The 12,160-nt window shown below is 55.9% G+C and overlaps 1 protein-coding gene across 7 annotated transcripts in view; it reads right to left on the bottom strand.

The window, feature by feature from the left end:
• Window positions 1-12,160, bottom strand: part of AKNA (AT-hook transcription factor) — a 51,454-nt gene that overhangs the window by 33,537 nt on the left and 5,757 nt on the right. For 3 of the 7 annotated variants that reach the window (XM_058302502.1, XM_058302499.1, XM_071217036.1), the window contains exon 2: window positions 2,881-3,261. In XM_058302502.1, coding sequence (XP_058158485.1) covers window positions 2,881-3,148 — 268 coding nt within the window. In that variant the 5' untranslated portion in view covers window positions 3,149-3,261. Of the gene's footprint in view, window positions 1-2,880; window positions 3,265-7,931; window positions 8,159-12,160 lie in introns of those variants that run through there. The other 4 variants (XM_012527048.3, XM_012527044.4, XM_058302501.2 and 1 more) reach the window with 4 other exon arrangements.

The following is a 12,160-nucleotide window of genomic DNA, read 5'->3' as shown; positions in this document are numbered from 1 at the left end:
CTTATCTCCTATCTCCTCTTGTTCAAAGGTCCTTTGAACTCAAAACCCAAACTCTCCACAGTCCCCCAGCCCAAACCTGGACATCCCCTCAGTATTCCCCGTCTCAGCACGGCAACACAGTTGCAAGCAGTCGCTCCCAGATGGACGGCAACCATAAGGATGGGAGGCGTCCTTACCGTCTCTCTCCCCCTGACCCCCACAATCCAATCTGCTGCCTGCTCCTTTCCATTCCACCTCCTCTGCAGCTCTCAAATGCCCCTCCTGCCCCACCACCACCTCCATGTTGGCCAAAGCCAACATTCCCTCTTGCTTGGACCACTGATCAACTGTCCGTATCTCCCTATAGTTCCCTGGATAAAAGCTGAACTTAATTTGGTCCTAAATTTCCTGCCACTCTGGTCCCCATCGGTGCTCCTCAAGCCTCTCTCTCGCCAGAGTAAACCCCATCTCTCCCCGCTCCAGCCTCGCCACACACTTACCCGCTCCACCCCAGTGCAGGGGCTGTACACATGTGGGTCCCTCTCCAGACACACTCCTTCCTTTCCTTTGCCTAGTTAGCTCCTGCTTCTCTTCAGTCACTGCTCAATCTTTACCACATCAAGGAAGTCCTCTCAGATCTCCATGACCAGGTCAAAATCTCCCTCTTGGAGGTTCTCCTAGGACTAGATATCTCTACTTTGTAACAATTATAACAGCTACCATTTTCCACTAACTTATGGCATTGTTTCTTAATATCGGCCCTCCCTCCACTACATTGCAGGACAAGGACAATGACTATGTTTGTTCGCGATCATATTTACACAGTAGGTGCTCAATAAATACGTATAGACAGAATGGAAAGAAAGAAGGCAGGGAGAGATGGAGAGAAAAAAAGGTACGCTCCTAGGAAATGGATAGGAACACTATGACATAGTAGGTGCTCAAGTAATATTCATCCATCTACCCACCCATCCTTTCATTATCCACTCACCCATCCCTCCAGCCAGCCAGCCACCTACCCCCAACCCATCCATCAATCCAACCGTCCATCCTTTCAACTATCCATTCATTACCCACTCACTTTTTCTCTGCAGCACCATATACCCATCCACCCATCCATCATCCATCCATCCACCCACCCACACATCCCTCCACCTACCCCCCCCCCCCTTTTCTCCATCTATCCATCATCCATGCAGTCAATGTTTTTTGAGCATCTACTCTGGCCCAGACAGTGTGTCAGCTTCTGGGACAGATGCAAAATTCATGGGACTCAGCCTGGGTACTGCCAAGCACAGATTCTCTGCTTGGGCCACATGCTCCTTTCTGATAACCCCTGCATCGCACTTTCCCCTGCCCTTGGCACCTCCACACCCCTTAGCTCTTCAAAAGCCCCTTCAGCAAGCCTGTATTATTTACACACCTGAAGCCCAGAGAGGTTAAGTAGCTCGCCAAGGACCGTACAGTATGGAGAGCAGTGGTGGACCTCAGCCTTGCAGGTGAGCTTGTCTCTGCTGCTGGATGTCGTGCAGTGCAGTGAGGAGCACGGGCTTTGGAGCCAGGGAGCCCTCCCCACTCTTCCAGTCCCCACTGGGTGGCTGTGGGCAAGTAACTGACCTCTCTGGGCCTCAGAGTCCTTCCTCACACTCAAGGCTAATCCCCCCTGCCCGGCAGGGGGTGGTGAGGAGGGAGGGCGATAAGGCAGGGCTCAGCCCAGCCCTGTGCCTGGCACACAGTAAGGCACGGGATGAGGTGGCAGCTGTTATATCATAGCAGGGGGTTACCACGTGACCCCCAGGAAGATGCCTCTGCCCTCTCACCCCAGTTCTCCCTGAGGGAGAGCTTGGAAATGGCTGCCGAGCTGGCAGTTGTGGGCAAACCCTGCTCTAGGCAGACGTGGCAAGTGAAACTTCTGGTGCTAGCACCACGCACTTGGGAGCCTAGCGGCTTCTCTGCCAGGCACGCAGCCATCTCAGTCATCACCAAGGACAACCGCGACCCTTCCAGCTCTACTCGGGCAAGCTCTTCCCGTTCACACACCCACCACAGCCCTGACAGTATTACTTCCCTTTCAAAGATGGGGAAACTCAGGTTCAAAGAGGCGAGGAGGCTAGCCAAGCAAAACCAGGACTGTAGTCTAAGTTCGTCTCAGTTCAAAGGAAACACAGTTATTGTAGAAAACAGGGGATGCCAACCTTCCCAGGGCGAACTGGGATTTCTAAATATCCTAAAAAATAGGCATAACCCCTGGATTGAGAAATTCAAATAACCAAAGAAAGTATCAAGTCAAGCAAGTGAAGATATAGGACTGACATTCACCTTTGCATTATTTATAAAATCAGAAACTGGAAACCAGCTACACGTGCCTAGCATAGGAACTGGCCCAATAAATTAAGCCACATCCACACCATGGAATTGTTTGCAGGTATTGGGAATATTTGATGACCTGGGACAATGTTCATATCTGCTAAGTTAACAAAAATGTCAGGTTACAACACGGTGCACAAAGTGCTGTTCCGTAGATTTGTCACATTTGCATCTCTATGGAGGAGCAGTTATGGTGGAGTTAAGTCATTTAAAATTATTTCATTAAATAATTAAATGAATAAATTAATAAATTAAATGAATAAATTAAATGAATTTAAAATGAAATTTAAAATTTCCCCCCTTTTTGGATATATTTCCTGACTTTTCTACAAGGGCCAGTACTGCTTCTATTATTTAAGTCTTTTTAATTTTGAAAGTAGGGACTTTGTAGATTTTAATGAAAAAATAAAAAGTTAATGCTCCCCTGCCCCCACTGGAAGGTGGGCTGTGGACCCAGGAAGCAAGAGGTGCGAGAGGGCTGTGGCAGAGTTGGGGGTGGAGGCAGCACTGGGCAGGGGGCCGGGGCAGCCTCACCCTCTCCCGCAGAGTCTCCAGACTCCGAATCCTGAAGCCCATCAGGCTGCGGGTCCCAGTCCAGCTGCAGTCGGCACTGCTGGGCGAGGCGGAAGTCCTCCAGGAGCTCGGGGCTGGCAGCACCGGGAAAGGGTCCCTCTTCTCCCCAGCTGCGGGTGCCGCTCCCAGCACCATCCTTCTCCTCCTCGGCCCAGGCCCAGCGCCGCCGCCTGGGCCCCCGCCCCAGGCCCAGCCTGGCCCAGTGGGCCTCCGTCCCCGAGCTGGCCATCAGGCCTGGCCTGCGCTTCACCTGGGCCACTTCATCTCCAGGAGACAGAGCTGCCACCACGAGCGCCAGGGTCACGGCCGGCTCCTCTCAGCGCCTGCCATCCTGCCCGTGACCTGCTGGGGCACAATCAAGGCACAGTGTTAATTCTTGAGTCTCCTCCTTTGTTCAGAAGAAAAAGTGACCAGCGGGGACCGTGGAATGAGACAGGCTGGCTTCAACTCCTGACCCCACACCCCCTCAGAGTATCACTGAGCCTGCATTTTCCTCATCAGGAACCCTGGGGTAGCAAGTCCTCTCTCCCCCAAGGGTTTTGTCAGATTTGAGACACAGGATGGAAAGCCCAGCAGCTCACAGGCCAGTAGGTGTCCAGTGCAGGCCAGCTATTGTTAGAGTGGGCCCTGCTCTCAGCTGACCCTACAGCCCAGGGCAGGCGGGTGAATGACCAGGCTACAAGATAAGGGGAGACGTGGCAAGGGGAGCACAGGGGCTGGGGCCCTGTGTAGGCCTGGGAAGCAGTCAGGCAATGGCCCCGTGTAGAAGCTGTTTCCTTTGGGAACCTTCCCTAATCTCCCTCAGTAAGAATGAATTGAAGACAGGTACACAAACAGGTACTCGCACAGCATCACTATTCACAGTGAACAAAAGGGGGGAAAAAACAACCAAAGGTCTATCAACAGATGAATGGATAAGCAAAATGCAGTATATACATACAATGGAATATTATACAGCCATAAAAAAGAACCAAGTACTGAGATAGGTTACAACGTGGTTGAACACTGAAAATGTTATGCTATATGAAAGCAGCAGGCGCAAGAGGCCACATATTGTACATGAAAGATCCAGAACTGGCAAATCTATAGAATCAAAGAGCAAAGCGGTGATGGCCCAGGGCTCGGGGGAAGCAGGAGTTCTGGAACTAGACAGGGCTCGTGGTTGCACACTCTACACTGTGAATGTGCTAAACGTCACCGAGTTTGTCTACTGTAAAATGGTTAATTTTCTGTTACCTGAATTTCATCTCAATTTTTAAAAAAACATTTTTTAGACCATTCCAGGGAGAAGGCAAGGTGGGGAAGGGGGAGTGTTTGGTGGATATGAAAAGTGTATAAATAAAAGTAATTGTCAAAGAACAAAGTTATTAAGGGATTGAAAAAAAAAAAGAGCATTCCCAGCTGAGCATGTACAAAGCCTGGAGGAGGCAGGGAGGTTCCTGCCAGCTGCTTCCCTGGGCACGGAGGTGGTTTCCCTACAGCTGAGGTGGGGAGGACAGGGGCTGGGTGCTGTGGGCAGCGAGAGTGTGGGGCCAGACCAGGAGGGTGTGAAGAGCTCCCAGATCAGAGGGCAGCACCGCCAGGGGTGCAGCTTAGAAGCTTCTCTCTAGCGGCTCCGGCAGAATGAGCTGGAACTAGAGAGACTGCTGGAGAGGGACCCGTAGGAGGTGTGGAGGGAGAAGGGCTGTGAGACTCCCCCCTCCCTCCCTGCTTTCCCTCCCTGCCCTCCGTCTCCCCTCTAGCCTCTTGTCTCCTCCTTTCCTGCCCTCTCCTGCTGTGGCAGCATTCCCCAAGGGCCTCCTCTGCGCCCAGCACTGTGCCAGACCCTGGAAACACAGGACGGACTGGAAGGCCCCACCCAAGGAGATCCCAGCCCGGGAACTTTCAAAGAATCGCAGAAGGCAGCGTGGCGGGGGCCTCTGGGGTGGCCCTCACGCAGGCCTTGTCTGTGGACGGGAAGACGGGGGCCAGATTGCCCAGAGCCACAGCCGTCAGGACAGCTTCCCTCCACCCCGGACAACAGTGGAGGGTAACTCCAGGCCTGGGGGCCGGCAGGTCGTGTGCAGCCTCACCAGCATCTGGATCCTGGTCAGAAGCCTTGGCTTTTACGGCTGAGAAAAGTCAGCAGGCAACTATTTCTGGACTGAGAGTTCCCGGGGGGAATGGTGCAGTCTGCGGAAAGGCTGACGTCTCGAGGGCTGGAGCAGGGCCCGAGAAGAATATCCTCCCCGTCTGCTCCCTGGGTGGGCGTTCAGTGGCCTCCACTCTCTTCCCCACCCAATCTCCCTCGCGAATCTCCTCCAGATCACTGGGCACACCTGCCCGTGGCCCCCACCGCACGGCAGGGCGCACCCTGCGCCGGCCAGGGCTAGGAGCTGTACCTTCGTGTCCTCAGTCTGCCCTCAGGCTAACAGGTGAGGCAGGCGAGGAAGTATTGTGCAGATGCAGAAAGTGATGCTCAGCCTGGTCTACCGACTTGGCCAAGATCACCCAGCTGAGCAAGTCTTGGAACTGTCAATTTTGGCCTGGTGGCCTCCGGATTTTTAAAACTCACCATCCATCCAAAAAAATATGTTGGCTCACAGCTCCAAAATACGTATATTCCTTCTAACTTCATATTCATATATTCCCACACTAATACATTACATGCATGAGAAAGTTACATCCAAAAATAATGTTTGAAAAGATGCAATAAAAAATAAATACTTTTAAATAGAGGCTCTAATTCTTGTTTCCCATACCCTTTGCGGGACCTGTGCCAGCCTTTGAAACCCCTGCCAGCAGTTCTTCACCTTGAGTGCACTTTAAGAATACAGATTCCTGAGCCAATCTGACTCAGTGGCCCTGAGACAGGGCCCAGGAATCTGCATTTTAAACCAGGCCCTGAGGTAAGACCCTCTCTTGGACATTACTGCACCTCTGCGTCCTGTAACTCTGGTGGCAGGTGTAGGAGGTGCTGAGGCTGAGCCGTTGCTCTTCTATTTCTGAAACCTGGGCCGGGGAAGGCATGCGGTTTTCTCTCTTTTCTAAGGGCCTTTTTTCTAGCCCTGCCACGGACCAGACTGTCCAATCGCAGAGGGCTTCGGGTGCACAAAGAGGAACATCTGTCTCTTGGGATGACTCAGTGATCGCAGAAATCTTACCCTTGACAGGGGAGGCCTCACGGCAGTGGCAGCTGCGGTTACTGGTGGAGTTTTGCAAACACTCCCAGGCCCCTAAACCTATGAGCCTTTCCTGTGCAAGGCCTCTGCCTTCCATGCAAGCTGCAGCCCTTGGTGCTGCGGAGCCTGATTGGTGTGGCATACAGGCACGCACTTGGTCAGTCAGTCAGTCAACAAACACCCCCTAGCATCCAACCATAGGGCAACCCCGGGCTGGGACGAGAGGATGAACTCACTCAGCTGCTGTGAAGGAGAAGCAGGCTGGGCATCAGGAGGCCTCTGCTCGGGGGGCGCTGCTGCCACCCGCCATGAAACACTGGGCTTTCCCCTCACTTCGCGGGCTTAAATTTTCTGCACTGCCAAACAGGGAGAGTGCCACTCGCTCTTGCTGCCACAAGGGGGCATCCTCCTGCTAGGGCGGGTAGGGAGGCAGGGGCCTGGCTGAATGAACCTGGAGGTTCCTAGTGGCTCCCAAGGGCTCCAGCTTCAGCACAGCCACCCTCCCCCGGCCTCTTGCCAAGCACTTCCCAAAGTAACAAAGAAATGGACCAAGACCTGGTGGGGGAAAATTAACTTCAAAAAAGCCTATGACTTCCTACTATGTGCCAGGCACCACCCAAGTCACAGAAAGTGCAGGGAAGAGTAAAAGCATCCCAAAATCTCAAGAAGGGGACAGGGTACCACCACAGAAGAGCTACTGCAGGAGGAAACACTGACATGGAGCTAGAGATGCAGAGGAGTTTGACGAGAGAAGCCGGGAGGGCATTCCGGGCTGAGGGAGAGCTCAGGTCTGGATGCGAGGACAACGTGCAGGAAGGAGGCAAAAGACAGGGGCTGTTCTCTGTCAGCTCCCCAGGGCGGCAGGACTGCTCCCAAGATGGGGAGCACTAAGGCCCCCCGCTTTGTGGTCTCCTCCCCCAGTTCCGGGCGGGCTGGCCTCCTCTCCCCGGGGCCACCCCCACAGGGCTTCTCTGTCCCCAGCTGCTCCGAAACCCAGGCTCAACCCCTCGCAGCTTCTCCTCGGCCCCCAGCAGCCCCTGGCCCACCTCTGTGTCCCCACGCCTCCTGAAGCCCTGGCCCACCCCGCCCGGGTTGCCTGCCCTCCTGTGGCCCCCAACCCCGCCATGTCCCAGATGAGGAAGCTGGGGGGGCAGCGGGCCTTTCACAAGGTCGGTGACCCTGAGCCAGCTGGGCAGGAGGAAGGGGAAGGAAGGCGCCCTCCCACCCCCCACCTCGAGTAGCTGGGCCCCTCCAGGCAGGCCAGGCTGTCGGCCTCCCAGGCCGCAAGCCGGCTCCCTCCCTGGCTGGCTGGCAGGGCACAGACCTCCTGCCCTCCAGGGTCTCCCACCAGCCCCTCAAGCACCAGCCCACCCACTCCCTCTGCCCCCACCCCCTTTCAAGCAGCAGAGGCCAAGAGAATGGGGGAGGTGGCCTGGCTGCGGGAGACTCCGGCCCCTCTGGGTCTGCTGGCCTTCAAAATGCCCCCGAGCCCCTTCCTTCCCTCCGCACGGCAGAAGTGGGCCGCTCCTGGGGAGGGGGCCCCACCTGCCCCCCGGTGCCAGCTCCCCACCATGCTGCCAGAGGCCCCCTGGCAGCCCATGGGATTAACTCTTCATATGCAGATGGGGAACCCCAAGAGAGGGAACGCCTGCCCAAGTTCACACAGAAGGCAGAACCACAGCTGGAAAATCCCCCTAAAATCCACCCCTGCCCCATGGAGGGCGGCGAGACGGCTGCCACAGCTTTGACTTCCTGATTGGGTTGGTCCCTCTGCCTCGGACTGTCCCAGGGAGCCTGGGACTGGCCCGTCCAGAGGGGAGGCGGCCTCCCCCACCCAAGCCGCTCCCTTACCTCTCTCAGGCTCCACCACCGTCCTGGCAGCTCAGGGGACCTGCCTGTGGGGTCTTTGTTCCAAACCTGGGGAGCCCCCTGCCTCCATGGTGTCCTGGCCCACCTCCAGGCCGCTCTGCCCGCGCGAGCTGCTGCTCACAGACAAGCATCGCTCCCCACTTCTCCCCGCCCCTGCCTGGGCCGAGGCCGAGGCAGGAAGCGCTCAGCCTGATTTCCTACAAGTGTTTGTCAGAAGGAGGGGGTTTGTCTGCAGCGCAGAGGGAAAGCTGGAGGAGCTTAACCCCTTGCAGGCCCTCTGCGGGGCTCTGCTGCCCGGGAAAGGGCTCACAGAAGCCTCGGAAGTCAGGGCTTGGCGTCGTCTCAGATCGAGAGCCCGAAGGCCAGGGAAGGTCAGGGGCTTGGCCAAGGTCACACGGCACGTCTTCCCTAAGGCAGCCCCTCTGCCCTAGACCTCCTTCAAGCTGAGCCAAGGCGCCTGCCCCCCCCCGGGGCCCTGAAGCCCGCCTGCACAACGGGAGCTCAGACTTGAGGCTTACCCAGAGCCCTGCCAGCTCCAATTCTCTGGCCTGTCTGCCAAAGCGCACCCCGACAGCTCAGGAGGCTACAACCATTCCCGCATCCTACCCGGTGTCCCCGCTGCATGGATTTTCCAGGCGGCATGGAGGTAGGGAATAGGTTCATCAGGGGACCTTCCCCTGTTTAAGTACCCTCCCAGAACAAGCAAGGATTTATCCCACTGAGCAAGTAGCCTTTCCTCAAACCTCCTGCTGCCGCATTTATTCACTCAACAGGTAATTCCTCAGCTCCCACTGTGTGCCAAGCACTTGTCCAGGTGCTGGGAACATGGTAGTGTCCAAGAAGGGCAAACCCCTGCTCTGTTTCTGTAATTCCAGGGGTGATGTGTGGGCAAAACAGAGCAGGATGAGACAGGGAAGAGATGCACATCCCAGGCTGCTGCTGTGAAAAGCTGATGCCCAAGATTCACCCCAGACCAAGAGAATCAGTCTCTGGGAATTGGCAATTTTAAAGGCTCCCCAGGTGACAGGGACAGGTGGCGCTGGGAGAGAACTCCTGGGACAGAGTGATGGGTTGGGGAGGAGTGGGAGGGGATGGCCAGGGAAGGTCACATTGAGGAGGTGACATTCAATCAATGAATAGGAAGGAAGAGAGGTACAAAAGCAAGCTACGAGAGGCCAGAGGCGCTGGGGGCAGAGTATTCTGGAAGGGAAACCAGCTGGGCTCTGAGGACAAGCAAGGCTTGTGTACCCAGAGCAGAGTGAGCCAAGGGGGAGAGGCAGGAGCTAGGGCTGGAGGGGCAGGTACAATATCGGACCCATGCGTGGCTCCCAGCTCTGCCCTCCTTCCCCCTCCATGATACAGAGATTGATTCAGAAAATAAATAGAAATTTTAACAAAAGAGGTCTCTGTATTGTCCAAAAACCCTGTGATTCTGATGTGTGTCCAGGTCTGGGACCCACCAGTGTAGGAGGGAGAACTCTGGAACTGACAAGGCCTGGATTCAAATCCTGGCTCCTCCTCTTGCCAGCTTTGTGACTGCATGCTTCTCCTCCCTAAGGCTCAGTTTCCTCTTGTGGAAAACAGGAATAAGGGCAGGCACCCACAAGACTGGGGCTGAGATTCAATGAGGTCATGACTGCGACGCGCAGGGCATGGGTCAGGAACATGGCAGTTATTTCTTGAGCTATAATTGTGTTATTGTTATTTTATTATTATTACTGTCGTCGTCGTCATCACTTCTGGATGAGCCTCTAGTCACCTCCAAGGACTAGGTCTTAGTCCTCTTCCAAGGGCCGGGCACACTCTTTGTGACTGATGAATGTGTGACTGAATGAATGAATGAACTTTCTCAGGGTCAGCTCATGAGTCTCCGACAAGAGCCCGGGCTAGAACCAGATGCCGTCATCCCAGTAACTGCCCTGCACCCCACCCCCACGCTTGCCTTTTACCCACATCTGGGTGGCAGGACTCTACCCCCACCCCCAGCCCAATGAGAAGCACAGCCAAACCCTAATGAGGCTCCACCCTGCCAGCTCTGGTGACCATGTGGGCCATTGTGAGAGGGGCGGGCTCCCCTGACACCCTGTCACTCACTCACCCTCCCTCCCTGGTCATTAACCCAGCAGCACTGCCATCAAGGCCAGGTGGCCGCCGCTGGCTGCCGGCCCACCCCGTGGCCCCTGGATAACCCCGAGCCATCTTTAGGGGCAGCCACCCAACACCAAGGAAAGCCCTACAGAGCACTCTGCTCTCTCTTCCCATCCCCAACCCACCTCCCTGATGGACTCGTGCCATGCTTGCCCCCTCCTGGAGGGCCATCTCCACCCCCAGGTCCAATTCTACTTAACCAAAGCAGCGTGCCCCTTATAGAGCAACTGCACTCTTGACCGCCGCCCTCCAAACCCGCCCCTCGCGGTTTGGCCCATCTTTTACCCAGTTGCACAAGCCAGAAACCACCATCATCCTGAATGCTTTCCTCTCCCTTCCACCGCCTAACCAGTCCATCACTGCCTCCCGCTGATGTGACTTCCTAAATCCCACCAGGGTCTGCCCACCTCTGCAGCCCTACGGCCACCCCCTGGCCCAGGCGCCGGATCCCCACGTGGCCCCCTGCAGCAGCCTCAGCTCCCTCCAGGCCATTCCCTGCTCTGCACCAGAGGGTTCTTTCCAAAAAGAGCCTCTCCTTGTTTAAGCCCTCGGGTGCCTACCCACTGCCCTGGGAAAGAGGGAGAAACTCCATCTCGTCACCCTGCCCGCCCTCCAGACACAAGGGCCTCCTTTCGGTGCCTCCAACAGACGCGCCTGCTCACTGCATCACCCGCCCCACCCCGCTAACTTCCGGACAACCTGCAGAGCTCAGCTCTGGCACAGCCTCTGCGGGGACTCACCTCCTTTGGAATTACACTTTGGGTGTGATGATTTGACTCAGGTCTGCATCTGGGACTCAAGTGTTGAGTCCTGCAAGCCGCTCCCCATCCTAGCCCCGGGGCCCGACAAACAGCGCAAGTGCAGTCAGTAGGTGCTGACTGTGCCATCGGTGACTCTTGCCGGGTGCCCACCTGGCTCCAGCAAGACTGCTGGAGTCATCTCCATTTCACAGCTGGGTGAGCAACGGCGCTGAGAGCCCAAGCCACCTGCCCGAGACCACCAAGCTGCTGAGCGGAGGGTGGAGATCCAAACACAAAGACCAGGCTCTCAAGACCAAGCAGTGCTCAGGCCACCGCAGCCCCAGAGGCCACTGATACCTGTGCATGACCACAAGAGCTCAGTAACACCTGACTGCCATTCACTAAGCCTTTCTGACCTCATTAATAAGGCACAGAGCCTTTCCGTTTGCTAAAGTGCTGTCGCATCCTTCAAAGCACCACATGCTTAGTAATAGCCTTGGAGAGTGGGCAGGACCGCAGGATTTTAAATTGTAGAGGTGAGGAAACTGAGGCCAGAGAGAAGGGACTAGCTCCTGAGGTCACCCAGCAAAAAAACAAAAAACGCCTTTGGCTCCCACTGCCACGGCTGGAGTGCTTTCACTAGTAACACACCCACACGCGGCAGCATCTGCACGAGGTGGGAGCCCAGCAAGCCCTCCGCCACCTGCTGCGCCCAGCCTTGGGTCATGATGTTCTAACACCACAGTGGCCATTTCTCACCTACTCTCCCACTGCCCACCCCTCAGCCTTGCCCTCCCTCCACAGTCATCGCTGAGCTCCTAAGCGTGCAACCTGTTCAGCAGACTGGAAGCCGCGTCTCTCCTTCCTCAAGTCTTCCGGTGTAGCCAGGACACTCCTGCCCATTGGGAAGGGCATCGCTCAGTAACATAATGAGCCCTTCACACTGGGGCCCTCATGCAAGGTCCTGAGGCCCAGGGACACGGCGGGACCCCCAGCCCCTCCTGGCCTGGGCAGCTGGAGACCAAGTTCCTGCCAGATTCCTGCCACTACTCATTGAGTGACCTTGGCCAAATGCGTTCCCCTCTCTAAGTCCTGGGACCTGGGAATTGATGAAATTATCCCTGAGGGCTCTGCTAGCATTAAACTTTCAGGGTTCATTTGAGGCTGAAACGCTGTGCTGGCAGAAGTCTGCATGGACATGGGCCTTGCGGGCACAGAATTCCAGGTTCTCTTTTGGAAGCAGAGTGGCTCTGGGCAAGTCACCGAAACTCTGTGTATCCTGGATTTTCCTTATGTGTAAATGGAAGATTACTCCGCACTTCA

The sequence above is a fragment of the Dasypus novemcinctus genome, chromosome 8 (genome assembly GCF_030445035.2).
Source record: "Dasypus novemcinctus isolate mDasNov1 chromosome 8, mDasNov1.1.hap2, whole genome shotgun sequence".
Lineage (NCBI taxonomy): Eukaryota > Metazoa > Chordata > Mammalia > Cingulata > Dasypodidae > Dasypus > Dasypus novemcinctus.
This window is presented reverse-complemented; position numbering and strand designations above follow the sequence as displayed.